Source organism: Artemia franciscana, chromosome 14 (genome assembly GCF_032884065.1).
Source record: "Artemia franciscana chromosome 14, ASM3288406v1, whole genome shotgun sequence".
NCBI classification, from domain to species: domain Eukaryota; kingdom Metazoa; phylum Arthropoda; class Branchiopoda; order Anostraca; family Artemiidae; genus Artemia; species Artemia franciscana.
This window is the reverse complement of record NC_088876.1, coordinates 917,306-936,019: the sequence shown is the minus strand read 5'-3', so window position 1 is coordinate 936,019 and position 18,714 is coordinate 917,306. Positions and strand designations below refer to the sequence as shown.

Here is an 18,714-nt window from a genome sequence, read left to right as displayed (position 1 = left end):
GTCTGGCTGTTGCCTTAATCAGACTTTGGGTAACATCTCTTTATAAACGCATTGATTTTACCCTATTGATTGATTTACGTATTGATTTATATTTATAAATCTCTTTACCCAAAGCTCTTAAGGAAACAATCAATCAATTAGTAGCACACTTAACGGAAGCCATTAGTTCAAATCAATACTCAAAATGATTCTATTGCTAAATTTGATAAGACAAAATTAAGTAAATTTTGACCTTCCCAATGGTTTTCTTCGGATTTGATTGGTGAGGCATGATTAGTGTCTTCAGTTCCAAGAAGGTTGTCTCCACTGCCCAAATGTCATCACCGAGAAAAAAGGCATATTGTAAAGCTTAGAACTATTGTGCATTTCAAATAGAATATGCTTGGATAACCAATTAAGACTCGGGTCTGTGGTATTATAATCCTTAGTCTGAGTTATCGAATAAGGTAAATTCGGCTAGTGGTTTTTAGAAATGTGCTACTATTGCAACCTTTCTTTAATCAGTCCAAATGTGTCAAGTTTAATAAGAGTGTAAATTAAATGCTTCCATGGTGACCTATCAACTTTAAACAACCCCCATTTATGAGACGTAAATTTATCAGCTCAACTTAAAAAGAGGTATTTACTAATTATTTCTCGTAACAATGATATGTACTCTATTGACATTGGGTAAATTCTAACTTCCACCTGGAAAACCGTTAATTGAATTTCCCTATCCTGAAAACAACTTTAAATTTTTAGCTCATCTAATAACAGATGAATCCTCCCCGTTGCCACTTTGCTTAGACATAGCTGCTAGCTCAGCTGTATAGAGAACAGAGAAGGGATTGTTATGGTAAAAGAACAAGCAAATAGGGATAAAACTCTCCCTGTATCTGTATCTTATATCTTATCTGTATCTTATAGACGTCAGAGAACGAATAAAGAAGGTAAACAAAACTAGAGTCAAGGGAAATCCACTTTCTTTCCGTGATATTCATCATAAACACTGTGCTTAAGTTCCAAGACATAAAAATGGGGGAGGGGCACAAGCTTTCATGGCCTTCTATCCCTTGTAGTGAATTACTCTATGCTACCCCATGGTTATTCTGAGCTATTTCTCACTATTGCACAATTTCTAGTAATTTTAGATTAAATAATTATTAAAATAATTAAATGATATTTAGATTGAGTTATCATTCAACAATGCTGGTTTTAGACTAATTTGGCCTTGACTATTAAGAGAGATAAGGAATATGACTATGAACAGTAAAAATCCTCAGTAGATTTTTGTCAATTCTGTTTTTGGAGCCGGTTAAAAGAAATATTTAGGAAAGCGAAAATATCAAGAGGTCAGTATGATATTGTACATTTATGGGTTAATATGTGAATCCAAAACGCAAGGGATAGGATCTTATCAGCATTGATTAGGCGTTTTAATTACGAATATGAGAATTTAGAGCTATATTACAATTTTTATTTAAATATTGGAATTAAATGATTAAGACAATTAAATAATTCCTGGAGCTGACCCCCCTACTAACTTCTATAACTAAAATACAACCAATTTGACCTATCTAGATACAGTACGAATACTACTGTAAAAACACTAGTCCTATTTCCTTTTCTGATGATTTCCCTTTCATGTAATTTCAATGAAAAGATTTCTTATTTTCAACGATTTCTTGTTTTTGAGTGAATCTATTTCCGTCCTATTTGCAGATGTAGAGAGTGTGTTCATATTCATATTTGAAGGGTTTAAAACAAAAAAAAACTTATTTTGAACTGATATATTTTAGGAAGTAAAAAACAGTTAACAATCATGGTAAAAAAAAAAAGAAGAAAACTTGACATGAGAAAACGTGGCGAAACAGGGAGAATAGCACATTTTTGTAATTTTGACATTTACCAGGCTCACGCATTTATTTGATGATGAGATTCAACGGCGATTTATAGGGGCGAATGTAATACCATATGAATACACTGCCTATTTCCATTTATACAGCGTTGTACTTCCATTTATCTTCCTGGGGATATTATTCGTCCAAGTTCATTTGTTAATTTCTTCAAAAGAAGGTTACCTAAAACCTAAGGGCTTAGTAACGAGGTAAATAAATAGCAGTATATAAAATACCGTCTTGTGTACTTGGCCCTGTGAATAGAGAATAAAAAGGGAAAAAACAAAACATACAAAGAAAACCGCACTTTTCTATCAAAAGCTAAAAATTGTCCTACAAAAGTGCTTCAGTGTTTTAGTCTATGTAAAAATTGTCTATGTAAAAAAAACTTTAGCGTAAAGAGCTAGGCGTTGAGGAAGGGACAACCTCTTTCATATACGGAGTAATTTCTGTTCTTCTTAAGTTTTAATATCGCTCCTTACTTACAGCTAAAAAAACTCGTTTTTTTTATATTTAATTTCTGAATGTTTTTGAATTAATGCATGTTTTGATTTTGGCTCTACGCGCATGAATAATTAAAACGAAATTTGTGTACAAACTTTTTTTTGGCTAAATGGCTTTCTCATAGTTTTGATCGGACAATTTTGAAAAAAAAGGAGTGGGGAAGGAGGCCTAGTTACCCTCCAATTTAAAAGGCAACAGTAACTTTTAATTTTTTTTACGAACGTTTTTATTAGTAAAAATATACTTAACTTAAGGATTAACCAACGTAATGAATTTCTATATTCGTATGTGTTTACTACATATATGAGGGGGTTTGCCCCCTCGTCAATACCTCAGTCTTTAGACTAAAGCTTAAATTTTGTCCCGATTCCTTAAGAATGACCCGTGAATCACAAAGGCCATAGATTAAATAGTTGAAATTATTAAAAACATTTTAGCGTAAAAAGTGAGGTTTAAGGAGGAGGTGCACCTTTCGCATGCGTAATAATTTCTGTTTGTTCTAAGTTTTAATACTACTTCTTACTTTCAGTTTAAATAACTTTTTCATATTTATTTTTTCATTTTTTTTAATGCTAGAAATTCCGGCACCCCCTTCAGGGAAATTCTCTTCCCTTATGACAAATTCCTCCATGGATAGTTCCCCCCACATAACCCTCTCCCCCCCCCAAACAAAAAAAATCTCCTGCAAACGTCTGTACACTTCCCAATAACCATTACTATATGTAAACACTGGTCAAAGTTTGTAACTTGCGGCCCCTCCAACGGGGACTTTGGGGAGTAAGTCGCCCCAAAGACATAGAAATTTCCGGTGACTTTGGGAAAAATGAGCGTAGGAGGGGGCCTAGGTGCCCTCCAATTGTCAGAATGAGCCCTCTCACAACATTCTAGGACCACTGGGTCGGTACGATCGCCCCTGAAAAAACAAAACAAAAAAAAAAAACAAATAAACCCGCACCGGTAATCTGTCTTCTGGCAAAAAATTCAAAATTCCACATTTTTGTAGATAGGAGCTTGAAACTTCTACTGTAGGGTTTTCTTATGTGCTGGATCTGATAGTGTGATTTTCGTTAGGATTTTATGACTTTTAGAGGGTGTTTCTCCCTATTTTCTAGAATAAGGTAAACTTTCTCAGGTTCGTAACTTTCGATGTGTTAGACTAAACTTGATGATTTTTGTATATTTAAAATCAGTATAAAATGTGATTCTTTTGAAGTAATTCTTGTTATCGAAATTCCATTTTTTAGAGTTTTGGTTACTATTGAGCCGGGTCGCTCCTTACTACAGTTCGTTAATATGAACTGTTTGATAAACCAGTTAGGACTGTAGTTTAGACCAATTGTTAAGGATGAGAAAAACCGATCGGCAAGATAAATGTAGGCTTATATATAATACTTCTGGGATCCAATGCTTCAGCAATATAGTCACAATTTCTGTTCATCCATCTGTTTGATTTTGTAAAGCGGGTGAACTGCCGAAGGGATTTGAATACAATTTTGAAAAGAGATGCCTGACACCATCATGCAAGAGAGAGAGGCGAGAGAAAGTTTAAAGAATTAAAATAAAATTGAGTTTTGTTTAGATTTAGTATAACTGATGAAAGTGTCCGATTTAGATGAAAGTTGGAAGAAATATACATAGCAAAGTGCCGCTGTATTGGATCCCACTATAAATTGCTAGACTTATTACCTATAGGACATGTGATAGCCTAACACAGGATTTATCCAGAAATTCAGGATTTTTAGACCTTGGCAGAATTTTCCAAGATTTTTAAAGATCCAGAATTTAACCGGACTTCCGGACTCGTCCAGGACTTTTCAAATTGTTTCTCGAGTACCGTTTGCAGCGAGAGCTAGGAATTTTGCATGAAATGTAACCAAAATAAAAGCTGTATGGTGATTCTTCGTCCGTCATTGTCTGTATCCCTAAAAGTCCGCGGAAAAATCTGAAAATCTGTGAATTGCCTGGACTATTTTACCACTTAAAAATATATAGGCGGGAGGCAAATAAGCAAGAATAAAATAAAGCGATGCTTGCTTTTATTTTATTTTGAGTTGTGCTTTAAATAAATAAAGAATTTTATTGCCCATTACAACTAGAAATGAAATGTCACACAATGGAGTATGAAAAGATAATAAATGGAAAAAGGAAAAAGCACACAAACGAATGACACACAATGTTAACAAAAAACAATTTAAACAGAAAATAAATAAATATAAATAAACAATAAATTCAAAGGTGCTGGCTAATAGCTTGAAAGAGACTATGTTTATGATCAAATGATGAAGCAAACCGGTCCTTTCGTCTCATTACAATCATTAAAGGGTCGCACAAATTATACTTAGCTAAAATTCTGGTGCTACGTGTCCAAGGGGGTAAGCCCAAAATATACTTCGCATACTTAAAGAAGAGGGATCTGATACACTTCTTATCCTTATCAGTAAAAATAATCCAAAAAGGCAAAAGCGCTAGCAAGTGAGGGGATACACAAGCATTATATAAACGTGAGCAAATGCTGTGGTTATAACGTGCTCTACAAAATGCTTGCTTAATCACTATAAGCCTTTCGAGCCTTTTCAGCGAAATTTCCGATCAGGCTGTCTTCATATTATGGCCAATAGGGAGTACAAGATAAGTCATTGATTTGGAAGAAGAAATCACCTTATCACCGAACTTCCCTCATAGGAAACATCATCATTACCCTTGGGGTCAAAAACAAGTAGAATGCTTTTACTAGCATTAAATGATAGGCCAATTTTAGCATAATAAACATTTAAGATGTTAAAATTTCCCTGAATTGGAGGCTTTATGTCAAGGTTGTATAAGAGAGAAAGGTTGTCTTGACTTTCTTTTCATCTACTCGTCATAAGCATTGCTTCCACATCATGTAACGTCTATAACCTATTTCTTATGTAGTGCCAACTACTAGTTCATTTATTGTATTTCTTAAAGAAGACAATATCATGAACTGATATTTGGATTCATGCAATTTTCACATTTTTCATGGGTAATTCCTGGTTAAGAAATAAAATAGTATAGTCTTTCTAAGACTTTAGTCGAACAACTGAATTATTGAATTTCTGTAAAGATAGAGTTTTGTCAGGATTTTTAGCAGAATTTTCGGACTTCTAGAGCATGATTCTAGATGACAAAAAACTAGATGACCAATTTCGCAAGCTTTGTCTGCAAGCGGCAGGATTTGCTCTTCCTTCCAATGCACATAGTCACACTATCAATCTCCTTCTTTTATTCATCATTCAGAAATTTTTGTTGTTTTTTTCCTTCTAATTTATTTTTATACTAAGCAACAATTGAAGTTCTCTGTCACTTCTAGGCTTGATTTGGTTTTGATTCATTGTAATGGAGGAAAAATATGAAAGCTGAGATGGGACTATGTTAGATTCGAATGAAGGAAAATCCCTGTTGAGAAAAAGAAATACTGCACCAGAGGTTGCGTTTATTGAAGACAGTAGTGATGAGTTGGAAAGTGCGTCAGGCCATAATAGCGATGTACCAGCTTTGAGTACTGCTTCCTTAAAGTTTCATTGAAGAGTTCCGAGAAGAAAAAACACTCAAACGACCGGTATGTTCAGAAGTATCTCAAGTCCTGAGAAAATGAAGATATAATTAAGGACTGGCTAGCCAAGAAACCAAATGAAAATTAAGCCATATGCTTGTGGTGCAATGCTGAACTCGCCAAAAAAAGAAAGGAACAATATAACAAAACATGTGGCTTCCAAAACTCATAAGACAAATGCACTTACTCCTAGCAACACAACACCTGCTATTAGTGAGTTTTTGAGTGAAGATAGCTCTGCAACAGTTCTCGAAACTGAAGTCAGAATTGCTTCGTTTTTTATCCACCTTGACCTACACTTTTCAATTGCTGACTCTTTTGTTCCTTTCCTTCAAACCTCGCCTCGACAGAATGTCCTTAAGGAAGTCAAGCTAGGTAAAGAGAAAGCTGTCAACATGGTTAGACAGGGACTAGGACCTTACTTATAAGAAAGACTACTGGACAAAGTGAAGTTTTGACCCTTGTCCATTGTTACCGACGGGACGACCGATGTTGGTACAACCAAGCAATTGGCTATTTGTGTTAATTTTTGCAACAATCAGCTTGATACCGAAGCTGATGTACTTGATTTCGTGGAGTGTCTTAGTAGAACAGTGGTTTCACTATTTTCAAAACTCAAAGAAACTTTTAAATGCTCTAGAGTAAAACCTAGTGCCCCTGCCAAATTCGACTGGTATCTGTGCCGGCACAACAAACTCAATGATGGGGTGTCACAATTTGGTAGCAAAGCTGATCAGTGACAATTATTCATAAGTGGTAGTTGTCAAGTGTAGTTGCCGCTCCATTCATATTTGTGCTTCGTATGCCTTCAGGAAGCTTACCCAAGCTCTGGAAGACTTGTCGCCACATATAAAGAAATCTATGAGCGCTATGTAAGTCGCAGTGCTTAAAGAATTTCAAAATTTCTCGGCTACACCAGTTCACAAAATTTAAGCTTCTGGAAAAAACCCGGTGGCTGTCTATCCATGCATGTGATCAAGGAATATTCGAACAGTGGAGCACATTATTCTTCTATTTCATTGGTGCCAATTTTGATGACCCCATCCATGGCAATAAACTTGCCCTTACGTTCTGAAAAATTATTTTATGAAGGTTCTTATGGTGTTTGCTCACTATGCTCTAGGTTTTTTAAACGACTTTAAATGTATTTAATTTTTCAGTCAAAGTCACTGATTTTTTATAAGCTGAAGACGGAAATACTTAAGCTTACTGCAGCCTTGGCTAAAAACTTTATAGGTGTAACCTACGTCAAAAACTGGACTGATCTCTTGGCTTTTGACGTAACAGACGAAAGCCATTATGTTCACGTTCAGAAGGTCTTTCTCGGGTATTCTTTAGAAGAGGAGGTGGCTTCCTTGGTCTCGTCTAGTCCATATATCTCAGTCGGAGGTGAGGAAGGTCTACATAACAGCAAGAGACTTTTACAAGGAGGCGATTATGCAGATACAGAGCCGCTGTACGTTTGACTGTGACGGTTCATGAGTTCAAAAGTCTACTTGAGCCTGTCAATTCTCTAAACTTGAACCCACCTAGCTTAGCAACTTCTCTAAGAACTCTTGGGTTGCCTTCGTGGAACAAAGCTTTAATTGACAAGGAATGGCATGAAAAGAGCACGGTTTCTATGTTGGGCTTAGACATTTGTAGGATGTCCGTAGATAAGTATTAAAAGTTTATTTGTAAGCAGACATACCCCTTTGGATAGCCGAGGTTTAAAAACTTAACAAAGGCTTTAGAGTACGTGTATACGCTGTCATTTTCCAACGTAACGGCAAAACGCTTGTTCAGTACCCTCAAAGATTTGAAGACAAATATACCAAACTGTTTGGTGACAATATTGGTTGCGTTTAGAATCAAACCAAAGCCGGGATGAAGAGACTCAGTCTCAGTTGCTCCTCTTTTGTCCTTGACCGTCATATGACGAAGCTTCTTTCAAATGTTAAGGCTTCTGCAACTGCTGAAGAAGCAGCTACGCTTATTTTCGGGTTGGTGGCTCCCTAGACCCTAAGTACTCTGAATAGTAGAGCTGATATTGAGCCTCTTCATGGTGATTTTCAATGATATTTTTTATTTTTTGTATAACTAAATATAATTAAAACTTGAAGGCTATTTTTTTTTCCGCATAGTAGAGTCAGACAAAGTTTGTTGCCAACAAATCTTAGATCGTTCGAAAAATTCTACTGGCTTTCCCATTACTGCCTTTTTGGTGCAGAAGAAATTCGAAAGGCTGAATTCCACTCGAGGTTTTAAGCAGGCCTAAGTGTTCGAAGTTAGGCAGAACCGCCAGATCAAAGAGGCTTTTAAGGCACCGGTCAAGAAAATAAAAGCTGTATGTATTTTCAACCAATCAGAGAAAAACTACCTATTATAAAATTTATACATAACAATTGAAAGAGGTAATTCATAAATTTGAACCATAAAATGTTGACGCCCTATTGGGAGTTGGGACTGCGCTCTAGTGAATATGCTTACTTGCTTAAATCCCCTAGTGGATATTCAACCAATCACAGTTAAAATCATCAACCAGTCAAAACATCAATCAAAGGGGGAGACCACCCTTGATTCTTATTTATTTTCGCTTCCTCTGGCGAATAACGCTAAGTTGCTGCAAAACTGTGTCCCCGATTTTTTCACCGAAAGTTGAAGTTTTTTCCCCCGAGAACACCCGGAATTTTTAAGGCTTGTTCCCGAATCGCAGAAAAAGCAAGTGGTAACACTGAGCCGTTGTACGTCTTAACAACGCAAATAATTTAAATAAAAAGCAACGTGCTGGATAATAAATGGGAAAAGCAAAGAAGTTAAAAATAACAGCTCAGAAAAGAGTTTCTTCACTAGCAGAAGATATCAGCTCACAGAACATAGCTAGGCCGACTGGCAGAAATAAAATTCGTACCAATAGAACTGAAGATGAAGATTCAAAAGTAGGCATATAACTATTTTTCTTGATTGCTTAAGATTTCAGTGGTGGATATTTTTCCTATATGAGGAGAAAATGAGTAAGGAGTATTGTTTCAAATTTTATACACTGTAAAGCATATACAGTTCTCTTATTATCTGACTAGCTCACTAATTCAGGCTGAAGTGTATAGGCTGTGAAGGCAAAATCTAGGCTAATAGTTAACTCTTACAGGCAGGTTTCTTTAGAAGAATTGATTGGGAGTTTTCTTTGAATATTGGGAGCTGAACGTTTAATATAGCATATAGGGTATTCAAATTAAGATGATATCATGGGAGTTAAACAGCCTAATTGAGGAATTAGGACTGAAGGACACTGTTAATAATGCCCAATTCTCTTGGTGACAGAATCATTTTAGTAGTGTATAGGTCTCCTATGTTGTGTAGATTCCCTTGAGAGCAAAGCTAAAGGCCAAAGGAATTGTGCCTGGTGCCTAGACTCATAAACAAGGACAATTATTAAACAATGGTTTTATATCAATACTTACATACAAATTGTCAGATAAGGTAGTTCAATTCAGGGAGTTGTTATTCCAGATGGAATTGTTATACTGTTCCTGTCAGCTGGTAGGCTATAATTACCTCTTTGTTCCAACCATTAGGCCTACTAGGTTGATTTGCTCCCCTGTGATACTGAGATGTATTATGTTGGAAGTTTGATATGAGTTTTGGTAATTGTCTCTTGTTAAGGTGGTGTTCCCTCAATTACCACTTGTGGTATACCTAATATAGTTTGTCCCCCTGGACAAATGGTTGCTCATCCCTGTAAAATTGGGTGATAACTGTTGTTTGCAAAACAGTTCCTGGCTATATGGCCTAATTGGTTACATGTGTAACACCTTGTGGGTTGTTTACTGGTTGCAGATCTTGCACATTTTGTGCCTGAATGTCACACAACTGGTTAGCTAATCTAAACATATAGGTGAGACTTCAGTAGCAAAATAGTGAGCTATTTCTACTGTGAATTAGAAACTTTATTTGTGGCTGAAAAGTTGGCTATTTTAAACTAAAGTTTATATATATATAGCTTACATAGGATATTAATAACCAACTAGTTAGCTGTTCTAGATGAGTAGATGGGTACACTGGATTTAGGATCCTTTGTCCAAGAGGGCATAGGGCTCAAACCCTAGTGTACCCAATTAGGCTTATTAGTTTTGGATAGGGGTCATTGGTGTGACTTTATAAGCTCAGCCAGAGTTGACCAAGCTCTAAATGGGTGCCTAGATAAATCTGGGGAAGGTAAACAGGATAGATATGCAAAAGCCACAGGATGCTTTGCTCCCAACCCCTCATTGTACTTCCTGGCTGAATGCCCAAGAAACAGAGATCAACACCAGCAGTAGGGACTGTAAAGTCCAGTGCTGTATTCTTTACCTCTTTTCTTTATTTAGCCAATTCAGTAAATGTTTTGCTGTTCATATTATTGGCTTACAAATAAAGTGAACATAGTAGTTGATACATTTTTTAATTCTCTTTCTAAATATAGAAATCACTTTTACTGCAAATATATTTTACCCCCACCCTACATGTACCAACTTAGGTTAGCCTATATATATCCACATTAGGGGCTGGGGGGGGGTAAAGTTTATTTCTGATGGAAAAGTTTATTTCTGATGGAAAAAAGTTTATTCTGACAGAAATAAAAAATTCATTTCTGATAAATAAGTTTAAAATTTACACCTACCTCTCCTAATTTGCAAATATATAGCCTACCCTGAATTGGTACATATAGAGATGGGGGTAAAATTCTTTTGCTGCAAAAGTGGTTATTATATTTGGAAAGAGCATAAAAAAGGCATCAAGTTGTGTGTTCACTTTATTTGTATGTCAATAATATGAATATTGAAATATTACCACTAATACTAAAAAGTATATACAGATCTCTTATTAGCTGACCAGTTTGCTAATTCTACTTTGGATTAGAAACTTTATTTATAATTGAGTAGTTGGCTGTTTTAAAATAAGTTTGTATATTGCCCTATTACTGTTTCATGTACTACTTTCAAGCTCTATGAGTCTTTTTTGATAAGAGATATTGAAGAAAATTGTTCCACCCCTCCTCATCAGTTTGGATACCAGCATGGCTTAGGTAAAGAGCATGCTCTTTTTCTGCTTATAAATATGCTGAAAGGTACTGATGCTGTGGTAATTACTTGTTTAAGTTACATGTATAGAAACCTGAAGGCTGGAATTAAAGATGGTAGTCAACTATTTCTGATTCTAAAAGGTGTACACCAAGGAGCTCTGACTTACCTTAAAATTACCTTAAATCGCAGCTTGGAGTGATATAAGGATTATCCATCCTTGTGATGCTCCTTGAGAAAAAAAAGAATTCGTTTGGTGTAGATTGTGGCTGTTAGATTAGACTCTTGTGGAGGACTCTGCAGCTTCCCAATTGTAAAGGAACTCCTGGCAGAGCCATTCCCTATCAAGGTGGGACCTGAACATGTCAATTGAAGTAGCAGAAACTGTTTCCTCAGAGAGCTGGTTCTACATATTGATGATTCTTTGGCTGAAGAAGTGGCTTCTATGTCTACTCGTGGAACGCTGCATGGAGAGCTTCAAAGAATGTCCTCTAGTACCAGAATGCAAGGGCTGTGCAAAGAGACCGGGAAGGGTATTTTTAGAGAGGATTTTTTTGGTTAAAATAATGTCACCCCTTTTCCGTCGGTATGTCAGCGTTGGCAGCTTCAAATGACGTAGTCTTTCTTCGTATGGAAATTTATTCATGTTGGCAACCATCTTAGTGGCACAACGCTGGACATCCTCAAGCAACTTCCTATCTTTTTTGAAGAAAGGGGCTGCCAATGACATTCCAACCTCCAGGCGTGGACGTACAAGCGCCTTATATAACTTCATAAGAACTCTAGGGTGTCGGCTGGAGATGGTTCTTTTTATGATACCGAGGGTTTTATTTGCAGAAGATGAAACAGACTTAGCATGGCTGCTAAACTTTAATTGGTGATCTACAATAACCCCAAGATCTCTTTCATTGGAAACAGCAGAAAGGAAGTTGTCTTGAAGGAAATACTTATGATGCTTGTTATTTTTTCCAAAATGAATTACATGGCATTTGTCAACATTGAAAGTCAGAAGCCACATGTTAGCCCATCTTACTAGACTATCAAGATCTGTTTGAATTGATTGCTGGTCAGAGGGAGTAGCCGCTTTTCCAACTAGTTTTGAGTCATCAGCGTAAAGGGTAATAAGATTTGAAAGAAGGGTGGGTAATTCGTTAATATAGAAGTTGAAAAGTGTTGGTCCAAGAACAGTGCCCTGGGGCACGCCACTTAATACAGTTGTGGGAGAAGAGAAATGAGGAGTTCCTTGAAAATCAAAAACTCTGACACTCTGTGATCTTTCAGAAAGGAAGCCCCTAATCCACTGTACAACACCTTCGTTGACACCTGCAGCCCTCAATTTGATTATGAGGAATCCATGACAAACTTTGTCGAATGCTTTGGACAGATCAAGAAGAATCATTTCGACAGGAAAACCCTCATCAAGCAGTGTAGTCACTAATTCGTATGTTTGGATAAGGTTAGTGTCCACAGATCTACCAGATCTGAAACCATGTTGTGATGTGGAAAGGATATTATTGACCTCAAGATGTTCAATTAGAGCTTTATTAACAAATCTCTCAAGCACCTTAACAACTGCAGAGGTGATGCTTATGGGACGGTAATTTTCTGCCGAGTCTCTTTGTCCCTTTTTATGGATCGGGGTTATATAAGATGTTTTCTAATCATGCGGTAGGTCCCCATTTTGAAGAGATAACTGGAACAGCATGCACAGGGGGTAGCTGAGAGCTTTTCGACACTCCCTAAGAAGATGTGGATGAACACTGTCTGGTCCCTTTGACTTATTTACATCAAGCTTCTCAAGGCTATTGAAAACCATTAATTCACCTACTGACAAATCAGGCATAGGGAAAAGCACTTTATACAATGGAGGATCTGGTGAGGAGGTGCCTGAATTTTGGGTAAAGGCAGAAGCAAATTGTGCATTTAGAATGTCAGCCTTATCTATTGGAGATGAGTGTAATACACTGTGGTCAACAAGGTCAGGAATAGTATGATGATTTTGGTTTTTAGATGAGACATGTCTCCAAAAAGATTTTGGGTTTAACTTGATCTCAGAAGCCAAATTTTCCTCGTAGGCAGATTTCAGTTTTTTTACAGAATCTGTTACACGATTCCGTACTGCCTTATAAAATGACAGGGTCTCCTGGTTCCTCTTCTTCACATACCGTTTCCAAGCTCTAGACTTCTGGTTAATCAGCTTCTTAACTTCCTTATTGAGGAAGGGAAGTGTTTTGGGCTGTTTCCTAAAAATAACCCTGGAATGTTTCTTTTCAAGAGCAAGAAGAGTTTTTTTGAAATTTAGCCACGACTCATTGATGTCACTGGTGATAAGCATTGACCAGTTTGCAGATGAAAGTTCCTGCTGTATTGCCTCATAGTCGGTGAAAGTCTGAGGACGAAATTTAGGTTGAGGACGACTATTTAGGGACAACACAGACAGAATAACTAGGTGGTCACTACTAGCAATTGGCGGTAAATAATCATTACGAATGAGGGAATCAGTATCACGCAAAATGACAAGGTCTAACAGCGAGGGATTCTGATCAGCTCTATAGCGTGTAGGCTTATCGATAGTCTGATGAAGAAAATTATTTGATAGGCAAGATAAAAAAAGTGAGTCTCTACTATTAGATGAAATCTGTCCAGTTCCTTCAACCCACTCAATTGCAGGAAAATTAAAATCTCCAGTGATTATTAACTCAAATGAGCTAGGAAGGGAAATTGAAGATGTCATTTCATCAATGATAGTTTTGAGGGCCAATTCACTATCTTCAAGGGAAGGAGCACTTGGACTTCGATAAAGGCACCCAAGACGCAAATTTTTATTAGCAATGGAGATATCAAGCCATACACATTCTATCAAAGATATATCAAGCATAGTAGGATTTACAACACTAACCTGGATACCATCTCTTACATAAACACCAACTCCTCTTCGACAATTTGAATGCTCCAAGTTGCTAAATAGTTGATATCCCGAGATCTGTAGGGATGTTTCAGTAACCGCAAAAAAACTATGTTTCGGTAACAATTCAACAAAACTCGCAATATCTGCTGCTTCCTCCCTAAGAAGCTCTTTGGATTCTAGAAGCTTATTTGTCAGACAGTGAACATTGCTTGAAAGAACACGGAAAGTATTTTCAGAAAGGGGCTTCTGACTCAGGAAATTTGGCTGTTGAGACTCAGAGGTAATATCAGATATAGTACTTGAAAAACTTTAATCTGCTGAATTCTGACATGACACGAGCGAATTATTAGATATAACATTTGAATTAACATTAGCAGAAATAGCTCTTAAATCGACATGGGAAATATTTGGAGAAGGATTGGATGAAGCTTCACAAGAAATATCAACTGATGATTTATCAAAACGAAGCACTGGGGAAACAAAACTATTTACATGAGGATGCGATAATATAACTAGGTTTCCATCGTGGATTGCTTTGGAGGGGACTGGGGTGGCGCTTCCCAACTGCGATGAGCAGCCTCGTTTTTTGGAACGATTTGGCCCTTGAAGATCATGAGGTTGGGCTCACCTGAGCTTATTCTTCTTTTCAACTCCTCAACTAAAGCCTTCCTCCTGTTTCTCTCTGTCTTGGATGCGTCACCACGAAATTGTATATCCTCGTGGAGCTCGCGGGAGCGGTTGATGATTGACCTTTTGATGTCCAGGCTTGGGACAGTAAAAAGGACAGGAGGAGGGCGTGCAGATGGCAGAGAATTAGTAGGGATCGGAAGTCTTCTCACATTATTGATGTGAACGTCTCTGAGCTTATACTTTTGATCAATATAAGACTTGATGAATAGTTGGTCATTGGGTTGCGGAGGGATCCCAAACGCAACAATGTTAAGGGCTCTACGTTGTCTGTCCCTTTCTTCAGAAAAGTGGTGCTGGATCTCACTATCAAGATGCTGGGTAAGATTGGCTTTGATGCTTGTTGTCTCTTGAATAACTACCGTCTGGACTTCGGAACGCATTTCAGAGAGTGAGCATTTTTCGGACACCCGGGTTTCCAGTGCTGACACTTGTGATTTTATCTCACTGACAGTTTGTGAGATTTCAGCTTTTAATGATGTTTCCAAGTCTTTTAAAGATGCTTGGACAATTTCTTGAAAGGCTGCTTGAGATGGGATTTTATCAATAATCTCATTTTTCATGCTATCTATTGTAGCTTTTACGATATTCTCAACACTAGCATTTTGAGTATTAACAGATGTTGATCCGTATTTACATGCTGGGCACTTGATACAAATATCTACACGTCGGGAGATTTTAGTGATAAGCAGATATTCAGGTTCAGGCATGTCTAGACACTCGGCACATATCCACTTGTCACACCCATCACAAAGAATGGCATAAGAATCATTTTCTAATGCAATATTGCACGCAAGACAATTGTCGGATCCTTTTTTCGGACTTATATGAGTCCTTTTTGGTCTTCTACTTGATGTGGCCTTAATTTCGCTAGGTGGCGGCATGATATGAGAAAAAGTCGCTGGAAAAAAATGCAGGGGAAAAAAAGCTTTTCAGCCAACAGATATCAATTTATCAAGGGGTTTTCAGAACTTGGGGGACCTGTGGGAAGCGCGGATACTCAAATCGCCTATCCCCAGCAGTTTAAGGATGAATATCCCGCCGGTACCAATACGGCTCTTCGTGTTTGTTATCGCTCTCTTCTGCACAGGTTTCCCCAAATGCAGAAAATAAACGATTCAGCTTACGTAATCTGTGGCTTTATAAAAAATAAACAGATACTTCACAAATTTGGACCGGCAACATTATATAGGCAAAAAAGGTAGAACGGGAAGATGTGCAATTCCCTGGAGAATTGAAAATAAAATGAATTGCCCAAAAGTCTAAATATATCAATCACAGCACTGAGGTAGGTCCCTTAAATCAAAACCTAGGGTATCACAAGACCAGGGAAAATGCAAAAAACAAAGAAAAACAGTTTTATCTCACAGTTTAATACATATATATCCAGGGTTCAAATTTATACAGCCACATGGATTTGTTGTTGTTGTTGTTACTTCTCCAGTTTTGTTTAATAATTATGTTACTGGTGCTCAGAATAAGTTGAACTCTACGTTTATCTTCAAAGGAGTTGATCTTTTGTTAGTTATGTTTGCAGATGACCTACTAAACCTTTCCCGTACTTTTCAAGGATGCTCTTCAACCTTTGAGTTTCTCCAACAAGAGTATGAACACATTGGTTTTTGCTTTACTACTGATAAAACAGTTGTTCTACCATTCAACTATATAGGGAATAGAAACTCAATAAGTCTATCCAGCTCTGAGGTTTCTTTTGCTAGCAGCCTTACTTACTTGGACATGCCTATTGGAACAAACCTGAAAGAAACTGTAAACCTGGAAATTATAAACTATGCCAGTAAAATCTGGGCTGTGTATGCCTCCCTGGCTTCAAATGTTTCATATCTAATTAGATTTCACCATTCTCAGTTATATAATAGCCCAACAGTTCCTCACTTACTTGTCCTTGCTCTTGTTTGGTTTTTCCTTAATTGTGGCAAGATAAAGCAAGTTTATTTCCTTTACTTTAAATTTCCAAAGTATTTAACGGAACTTCCCACTTGTACAAGTAACTTTTCTGCAAAGAAAGTATCTATTGGTTAATCCAGCTGGGTAATTGAGAAGTGGATTTGTGATTTCTCTACCAAATTCCAAAAGTCTTCCCATCTTTGGTCGTTTCTGTTTGTCCCTTGTTTGTAGTTATCAAAGTGTGTTTTTATTTCTATTGTATCTTTTCTTTTTTTTACTCTGTCTTTTTCTGAGCTTTCTCCCCAGTTTTTTTGTGATGGGTTATAAATAAAATGATGAGGATGATATACATGGGTTATTAATAGCCAACTAGTTAGTTAATTCTATAAAGTATATACAGTTCTCTTATTAGCTGACTAGTTGACTAATTCAGGCTGAAGCATATACATTGGCGAGATCTATTAGCCGACTGGATGGCTAATTTGAAAATATGGATAGGCATATAGCTGGGTCTTTAATAGCAAACTAGTTAGCTAGTTCTACCATGTATTAGAAACTTTATTGATAGCTAACTAGTTTGCTATTTTAAACTAAAGTTTATAATAGTTACCTAGACATTAATAGTCAACTAGTTAGCTAATTTAACAGTTTACACCCTATATAATTCTGTTATTAGCTGACTAATTGGCTAATTGAGGCTGAAATTTATATAGAGCTGAGATCTAATAACCAACTGGTTGGCAAATTTAAAAATTCCTATATATATACTTTCATCAATTTCAGCCACCTAGTCAGCTAAAAAAAATTCCATATATAATGATTGGCTAAGGATTTTTTCTCTGTATATAAACTATACTGTTTTATATTATCTGTATGGTGGATATTTCTTGCAAAACATATCTTCTGTTTAAATGAAGAACAAGGAAACTGTTTTCAGCTTCACAACTTTGCTCAATCCAAATTTTTGAGGTTTAGGAAATATATTTCCTAAATTTAGAGAAAATCCATTGATATAGCTTAAAATTCCGCTCAAATAGCCTAACAGGAATTGCATTTTCAGAACTAAAACCAGAGAAAAATGTGATAACTAAAAATTGAGGTAAACAATATTGTCAAAATTTCAATAGATATAGGTATACCTGTCAAGTAGGCATACTTCTAAGACTTAAAAATTAGGGGGGGGGGGTAACACGGAAGTTTGGCAAATCTTAACAGAGTATGTTTTTAGTCCTAGAGTTATTACTGGGAGTCTCATTCTCCTAACCTATCCTCTTACTGAGATTGCAAGAAGTAGCTGAACCAGGATTTTACTGCCCATGTAAAATTCTAAACAAGCTACTTATAAAGGAAAAAAAATTATGAATGAAAAATAGGTGAGAATAGCAAGGGTAGTGTCAGCTAGTGTAAAAATATGAAATAAAAATAAGCAGATATTTTGACAAGGACCTCTGCCAAATCATCTTTAGTGCTAAAAAAAAAAAAAAAAAAAAAAAAAAAAAAGACTAAAATTTGACCTTTTGAAATAAACCTCACAAAAGGAAAAAACACACTGAATCAAAACAGTCATGATAAACGAAAGATCATTCACCAATTCGATTTTGCAAGAATCTTTTGCTTAGTAATAGACTTAGCCTGTCTATAAACTTGATTTTCATTTGATATGCAGACAGGGGGCTTTAAATTAAACCAAGGAAACATGTTACTTGAGTATTTTAGTATTAGATTATTATAAATAGGGCATATGGAAATAAATTATACTTGCTAGTTTTTTAGTCAAAATTTTGGTATTAGTCCGCAATCAGGGTTATTGCAAAGAAAACATGCTATGAAAATAATTCATACTTGTAATATTCAGAAAACTGTTGTTTATACATTTTGAAGGTGCCTCCACTATATTTTACCTACAATCTCCTAATATTGAGAAGTTTATAGTTCAAATTATTTATTCTTTTGTGTCAGTCCCTTTTTTTGATTTTGTCAGTATTTATTCAAATTATGTGTATATAGGATTGAAACAAGAGTGACATATTGGCAAAATGCTAGGAAAAATATAACTTGGGCTACATGTTTACGCATTAGGGGTGGTCAGGCATAAAGTATTAAGCATGGTCAGTCTCGGTCTTGGAGAAATTTAATCTGAGAAAAGTGTTTAGTAGTGGAATGAATGTATTTGAATAGGCCAGAATTTAGTAAGTACTGTCTAAATTTCAGATTTTTTTT

The 18,714-nt window shown here is 36.4% G+C and overlaps 1 protein-coding gene across 1 annotated transcript in view; it reads left to right on the top strand.

Annotated features, from left to right (window-relative positions):
• The first annotated feature begins 8,681 nt into the window (after nucleotides 1–8,681).
• The window catches only part of LOC136035153 (bystin-like), a 52,241-nt gene continuing 42,208 nt past the window's right edge, over nucleotides 8,682–18,714 (top strand). The window contains exon 1 of the mRNA XM_065716704.1: nucleotides 8,682–8,873. Coding sequence (XP_065572776.1) covers nucleotides 8,733–8,873 — 141 coding nt within the window. The 5' untranslated portion in view covers nucleotides 8,682–8,732. The remainder of the gene's footprint in view (nucleotides 8,874–18,714) is intronic.